Source organism: Ovis canadensis, chromosome X (genome assembly GCF_042477335.2).
Source record: "Ovis canadensis isolate MfBH-ARS-UI-01 breed Bighorn chromosome X, ARS-UI_OviCan_v2, whole genome shotgun sequence".
In the NCBI taxonomy this organism is placed as follows: Eukaryota; Metazoa; Chordata; class Mammalia; order Artiodactyla; family Bovidae; genus Ovis; species Ovis canadensis.
Window position 1 is genome coordinate 112,262,573 of NC_091727.1, and position 7,366 is coordinate 112,269,938.

General features: G+C 45.6%; 1 protein-coding gene across 1 annotated transcript; it reads right to left on the bottom strand.

Moving 5' to 3' along the window:
* Positions 1 to 4,708: 4,708 nt before the first annotated feature.
* LOC138930034 (DDB1- and CUL4-associated factor 12-like protein 2) lies at positions 4,709 to 6,118 on the bottom strand. Its single transcript, XM_070289654.1, has one exon. The coding sequence runs from the start codon at positions 6,113 to 6,115 to the stop codon at positions 4,709 to 4,711; it is 1,407 nt and encodes a 468-aa protein (XP_070145755.1). The 5' UTR covers positions 6,116 to 6,118.
* Positions 6,119 to 7,366: the final 1,248 nt, after the last annotated feature.

Genomic DNA, 7,366 nt, shown 5'->3' on the forward strand with positions numbered 1-7,366 from the left:
CACTGTTATTTTATTTTCCAGACCCAGCTCTAGTATTCTATCTTCTGGGAGCTCCTCATGTCCTTTCTAGCAGAATTCATTCTTATTCTTCCCATTTTCTCATTTTACTTAGTAAATATCCTTAATACTCTATTAACCTTTTCTTTTCATTAGCGAATTTTTACAACTAGTGAATTAGGTATCTTTCACCTCAGCTGTATCATCAACCTTTATGGCAGATGTCCTGTTTAGTTGTTGGTCTCATTTTTGTGTCTGAATGGATTAATTAGAAAACACTCAGATAAAATGGTGTTTTTGGAAGTAAATTGTTTTTGCAGGTCTGAGTTGATACTTGAGGGTCATGGCAACGTCCTGTAAACATACTGTCTTTTAATGATGCCACCTTCCAATGCTCAATGTTTCTGGGTTTGTAGCCGGCCAAGAAGGGGAAATACTTTCAGGCAACCCTTTTCAGCAGCTCTTAAAACAGCATCCCTTAAACACCTATGGACTCTGCAGCCTTTCTTTCACTTAAGTGGAGAAGGAAATGGCAACCCACTCCAGTATTCTTGCCTAGAGAATCCTGTGGACAGAGGAGCCTGGTGGGCTGCTGTCCGTAGGGTCGCATAGAGTCAGACACAACTGAAGCGACTTAGCATGCATGCATGCATTGGAGAAAGAAATGGCAACCCACTCCAGTGTTCTTGCCAGAAGAATCCCAGGGATGGAAGAGCCTGGTGGGCTGCCGTCTATGGGGTCACACAGAGTAGGACAGGACTGAAGTGACTAAGCAGCAGCAGCAGCAGCAACAGCTTTCACTTAAGTACATGTTGTTCTCTCTGAACTGCATCCCTGAGCAGCTCATATAGTGACATGTTTAATATAGTTGGGTTACCCAAGCAGAGATTAGGAAACTGTCAGTAAAACATCCATGGGGGCAGGGGGCTTTGCGAATTGCTTTGTAATATGACTCTAAATTGGCAATTAATGGAAAATTTTTGACAACTTGTTCAACATGCAGTACAATCAGATAAAAAATTCAAACTCCAGAGAATTTGATTTTGTTTATCATTTAAGCTACAGTGTATTTAACAGATGAATTTTTTCCAGAGTAGTCATCTCAATTTATTTCAGTGGATATCCTTGATTAGTAAATTCTCCTTTTTAAAGAAAATTTAGAAATTATCTCATCTAGAGAGCAAAGGGGAGGAACACATAGTTCTGAGTCGGCAACAAGCTTGGGGAGGAATATGTAGTTAGGGATAAATGGAATTAACCTTTTTTATGCATTGTTATAAGTTAACTAATGTTTCCCAGGCAACAGTGATAGGTAATTTGTACTTACAGCCATGTACTCCCTTGTTTTAAGTGAACTGTATGTATGTGTTTCTTGAAATGCTGGCAAGGTTACCTTTTCAATTATTTCATCCTTACAGATTACACAGTTGATTGTACTCCGGTAAATCACATTTACCCAGAACTAGAAAATATTTAAAATAATTAAACTTCTACTAATATAAATACAGAGTTAGGCTATCTAGTTTTTTAAGGGCTAGCCATGTGACCCGACATGAAGGAGTTAACACCCTAACTCATGAGAACAATGAGTGAGTCAGTGATGAAGTTAAGGGCTAAGCAAGAGAAAAAAATTGGGAGATGTTCCTTCTATTTGTTTAAAATATCACCTCACATAGAAAGTGTCATTTCCTCTGAAAATGTTCACCCAATATCCCCAAACAATGATGAAGAACCACAACAATACCCTATAACCTACAAGAAGACAGGCAGTGAATATTTAGGTGAAGTTTTTGGGTAACATCTAAAGAAGTTTTTAGTAAATATATACACATAAGGTAAAAACAGAAACTGCCTACAAAAAAAGACCTTTCAAAATTTAATTTTGTAAAAAGCAAAGTATTTTAAAGAAATCTTCAAATATAAGTATCTGCAGGTGAAAATACTAAATTCCAATGGCATCTAAAACATATACATTTTCCTTTATCTTCTGGTATCACATATGGAAAGCTTATGAATGGATAAGCACCATGGTCTCAAATGAATTAGAGTAAGTGTTATGGTAAAAAAAAAAAAAAGCAGGGGAGGGGGAAACTTCTCTGGTAGCTCAGCTGGTAAAGAATCCGCCTGCCATGCAGGAGACCCTGGTTTGATTCCTGGGTTGGGAAGATTCCCTGCAGAAGGGAACACCTACCCACTCCAGTATTCCAGCCTGGAGAATTCCATGGACTGTATACTTCATCGGGTAACAGAGTCAGACATGATGGAGCGACTTTCACTTGTGGTAAAAAGACAGGAAAATACTACAGGATTCCATACTATTTAACAGTCAAAATTTTATGTATTTATGCATTGAACTTTAGGTTTCTAGAGGCAAATACATTCATTCAGTAAATATTTACTGATTGCCTATATTTTACTAGGCATTAGTGTAGAAATTTGAGAATATAAAAATGACAGTTATATTCTCTGTTCTTAAGACATTTACAGCTGAGTTGGAGACACATAAATGGATACAAATGCATTTTATTGCTATATAATAACTATGCTGATTTGCTTGTTTGCAACCCCATGGACTATAGCTTTCCAGGCTCCTCTGTCCATGATATTCTTCAGGCAACAATACTGGAGTGGGTTGCCATTTCCTTCTCGAGGGGATCTTCCCAACCCAGGGATCAAACCCACGTCTCTTACCTCTCCTGCAATGGCAAGCTAGTTCTTCACCACTAGCATCACCTGGGAAGCTCATATAACAACTATGTGTGTGTTAGTTGCTTAGTCGTGTCTGACTGTTTGCAACCCCATAGACGGTAGCCCACGAGGACCCTCTGTCCATGGGATTCTCTAGGCAAGAACACTGGAATAGGTTGCCATTTCCTTCTCCAAAAGGAACTATAGAAAGAAAGAAGGTGAAGTCACAGTCGTGTTTGACTCTTTGCGACCCCATGGACTGTAGCTTACCAGGCTCCTCCATCCATGGAATTTTCCAGGCAAGAGTACTGGAGTGGGTTGCCATTTCCTTCTCCAATATAACAACTATATAACCCTGTTCTCTGTAAACAAAAACTGCCTTTCCCCACTGTATTTCTTAACTTACTTCTAAAATCACTCATTATATTACTCAGTTGGTTCAGATTTTCAATTGAACAGCATGTAATGGACACCAAGGCAACATCTGAATGCTGAAACATTTAAGGAAAAACAGACATGCCACAACACTAATGCAAGATCCGCACAACCTGGCCAGTTGTGAGGAAGGACCAGTCTCTCTTCTCACTTCCAGTATTCTCCCATATGGAGAAGTAGAATCTGTTTTCCTAACAAACATGTTTTGTATTTGTCTATGCTCCAAAGTACTTTTCTTCAACTTAATGGCATTTACTTTTACTTTCTGGCCCATCTTCTTAAAATAAACATCCTGTATCCTTGATAATCGCTCATTACTGTATTGAGAGTCATAACATCACAATAACTTTTTAATAATCTGTTTATTCTACTTTAGATAAGAATCTTTGAAGTTGACAAAATAAAATCTTAACAAATTTAACTTTACAAACTAACAATCTTTAAGTTGACAAAATAAAATCTTAACAAATTTAACTTTACAAACTAACAATCTTTTTCAGAAGTAAAGACTGGGTTCATTTTCCTTCTTTGAGGTTTTTTTCCTATGACTTAGTTAAGCAGAATTAGAAATTTTAAAGCATGTTCAAGTATAGTATTTGGTATTGAAACCAGTGAAATAAAAAATATCCAGTTCTATACCCTGGATCAGGATCAGTATACATTCTACCCAGCCCACGATACATTCTACATTTTTATACATTGAATCTGTTTTAAATGATGGCACTGAAACTCTGTGCAAGTACCTTAAACAACAAACATTTAAATATATTCACAAGTGTTAATATTACTAAGGCAAGAAGTGAAAAAATATATATTCCGTTATCTATTTAACAACAGGTCAGGAAAACTTAAAAGAGAAAATAGGTTTTTAGATTAATTCTGAACAATCAGCAGAACCCTTGCATTCCTAAAGTATTCTGACCAATTGAGATTTTGGTACCAAAAAACCCAAGATTGTATGACAACCTTGTTTTCAAAATGAATGAAATTTTTAAACAGCATGTTTAGCACCAACAACTTACAAACTACAAACATGAAGATTACAATTTGCAAATGGAATGCTTCCAAAACCTGGTAATCTAGAAACTGACATGTACCTTCCCACTGGAACATTATAATACTACAGCCAGCTTTCCAGAACACATGTACAAACTCTTTTTAAAAAAATACTCTCAATATACCATCTATCTGCCATGAAAAACGACCAAAACAGTATTATCATAATACTGGTAACAGAAAAAGAAAATATACAGAATTGTAAAACCAAGGCATTAAAGTGAGAGAATATGTAAACGACTCAAACAGTGAACAGAACTAAGAATTGGTTAAAATTTTTTTTGTATAATTCAAAACAACACTATTGGACAGGTGTATAAAAGTGTTAAAGTCAACTTTTGACTGACTGAAGGGTAACTCACTCTCTAGGTCGCCATCTCTCTTCGCCTAATACCCTAAGCAGAGGTAAGCTGGATCTTTTTCATCTGAAAGAAAAAGCCACACAGACTCAGAAGCACAAACAGAGCAAAGGAGAAAAGTGGGAGGGGACTGGAAGGTAAATCTGGGCACTTTGAGGACAGGGCGGCCATCCTTAGCTCCAGAGGCCTGCATAGTTTCCACGGAGGCTTGAAGGAAGAGGGCCGCCAGCGACGAAGAGCTTCATCTCTGGCCAGTTGTAGCAGTGGGTGTAGAGTGCATTGGGCAAGTCGCCGAAGGCACCGAAGTAGTTCATCTGCAGGTCATCTTGGTTGAGCCAGCCTCTGCCACAAATCAGCCTGAACCTCCTCCCTGTGGGCCGCGGAGAGGAGTGCTGGCTGTCCAAGACCTTCTCCTCCAGGAACTTCTGCGCACGGATGTCATAGAAGAGCAGAGAGCCGTGGCCGGTGCCCACGGTGATGATGTGCTCATAGAAGCTCAGGGAGCGCACACCCGTGCCGCCCTCGCGGGAGCAGAGGTGCCTTACGCTCTGGTGACCCTGGCGCAGATCCAGGAAAGAGACATGGGACTGGGATCCCACCGCGTACAGGGACAACTCATTGCAGTAGGTCAGGCACACGTTCTCTCGGCAGTAAGGCAGCCTGATGGACAGCAGCCTGGACAGGGTATTCTGGGCTTTCCACAGGTGGAAGTAGCCATCCATGGTCACGGCTCCCAGCTCCTGCCTCTTGGCGCTGAAGGCCACAGCCCGCACCTTGCAGTTACCTGGGTTGGTGCCGGCCCTGGGGACATCCACCACTTCCGCGGGACGGATGTGGGCATACACGGGGAGCCCTGCATCACTGTGCCAGGCTATGCTGCTCCGGAATACGTCGGGGTCTATCTTCCAGACGCCCAAGGTGCCATCGCGGGAGCCGCTCACCACCACCGTGTCGCTCATCCAGTCGATGGCGAAGATCCAGTCTTTGTGGCCTTGGCGGTCACCCAGGCACAAGGGATCCAGCGTTGGCAACCGGTATATGGCCAGGCTGTTGGGGTTCTCGCCCCCGGTGGCCAGCAGCGTCTTGGAGGGATTCAGGTGGATGGCATGGATGCCACAGCCCGGCTGGGTGTGGGCCGGTGGGGGCCGACGATCCCGCATGAGGGGGATGCGCGTTACGTGGCTGGACTGCACGTCCACCACGAAGAGCGTGTTGCACTTGGTACCGCACACCACCTGCCTGGCGTTCAGCCACTGCGATGCGAACACCTTGTCGATGGTGCCCAAGGACAGTTCGCGCTCCCGCAGCAGCTCTGGCAGCTTCCGCACCGCGAAGCCACACAGCTCGCCATCGAAGCCGGAGAGCCCGGCGCGGCCCTGCGCACCCACCTCGCGCCCCTTCAGGTAGTTCACCAGTGAGCGCCGCACCACCATCCGCTTGGGCTTCTTGGGCGGCTGCGGGCCGTCTGCGTGCACCGCCGCCGAGCCCGGCGACGACGAGCTCGGCGACGACGAGCCTTCTGCAGCCTCCTGGGGCGCGGGCTCTTCCCGTTTCTTATTACCTGTTTGCTGCGGGGCCATGCCGGGCGGCGGGTGGGTGGCGGCGTGGGAAGACAGGGCTGGCAAGCCGGGCGAGGAGACGCGGACGGGCGAGCGGAGCGTGGGCGGCGCGCTGCAGCGAGGGCGGCGGTGACGCGGCTCCAGGCGAGGGCGGGAAGTGCGGCCGGTGGCGAGGGCTGCGGGAGCGAAGTCGACTTGGGACGAGGGCAATGCGGGGGCTGAGAGCAAGGGGGTGGAGGCGGCGGGAGGGGCGGAGGTGGGAGGCCGGGTAGCACGCTCCGGGCTGGGAGGGGTCGAAAGAGGGCAGGAAGGAGGGGTGAATGGAGCCTGGAGGGGGGGAAATTCATCCAGAACCTGCGCTCCTGAATTCCCAAGGGGGCGGGGGAGAAGGCGGGGGGAGGAGCCAGCTGGGGGGCTGGTGCGTGGGAGGGCACTTCGCCTGTGGGGTTCGGTGAGATGAGCCTGGAATGTGCTGGGGGCCTGGCTCCAGGACCCCAAGCTGGCCAAGTGGGTCTGTCCTGAATCCCCACTAAATAATACGGGGTATTTTGCCACCCATCGGACAGCAGCCAATCAGCCTCTGCTTGAACCTAGACAGACTCAACCAAATATATGTGCGTGTGTGTTTAGGTTGGAGGTGCAGGCTTGCATTGTAACTCAGAGCCTGAAAACGTGGAGAGGAATAGTCAAGGGGAGGGGCAGCTTCCTTCCTGCACTTAGGTGCTGTTCTCAACTCTCAGTTCCAGAGGCAGGTGCTTCGGCAGAGTCCCCTGGGGCTTTGGGGAGAGGTCCTGAGGGATGGGCAAGGTTTTCACAAGCAAACATTGGGATAAAGAGCTTTCGGGATGGAGGCAACCACAAGCACAAATGAGAGTATAAGTGTTCAGAGCGAAGGCTTGTTCTTAGGAGGTGGGTGTTCCATGATTTTCTTGGCCTCATCAGACCGACCAGTCCCTTGGCAGGCTCATTTAATTAACACAGTTGAAAACATGGCGTCTGGAGGCTGGTGGTTGGTAGCCATTCTGCACAAACACCCCTCCTCCTAACAGAAGTATTAATACACCTGATGCTTGTGAGGAGGGAGGATACACGGGGAGATGGATTTGCTTTTCTGACTTATCAGGGGAGTCCATGGGAGCTACTCTGTTGCTGCTTCCTTCTCCTTTACCCTGCCCTGTTTATTTTTCACCCTGCTCCCCTCACTTTTTTTTTTTTCAATATTAGCTCAAATGCACAAGTTCCAAGTACAAACCATGGGTCCTTTCTACCACT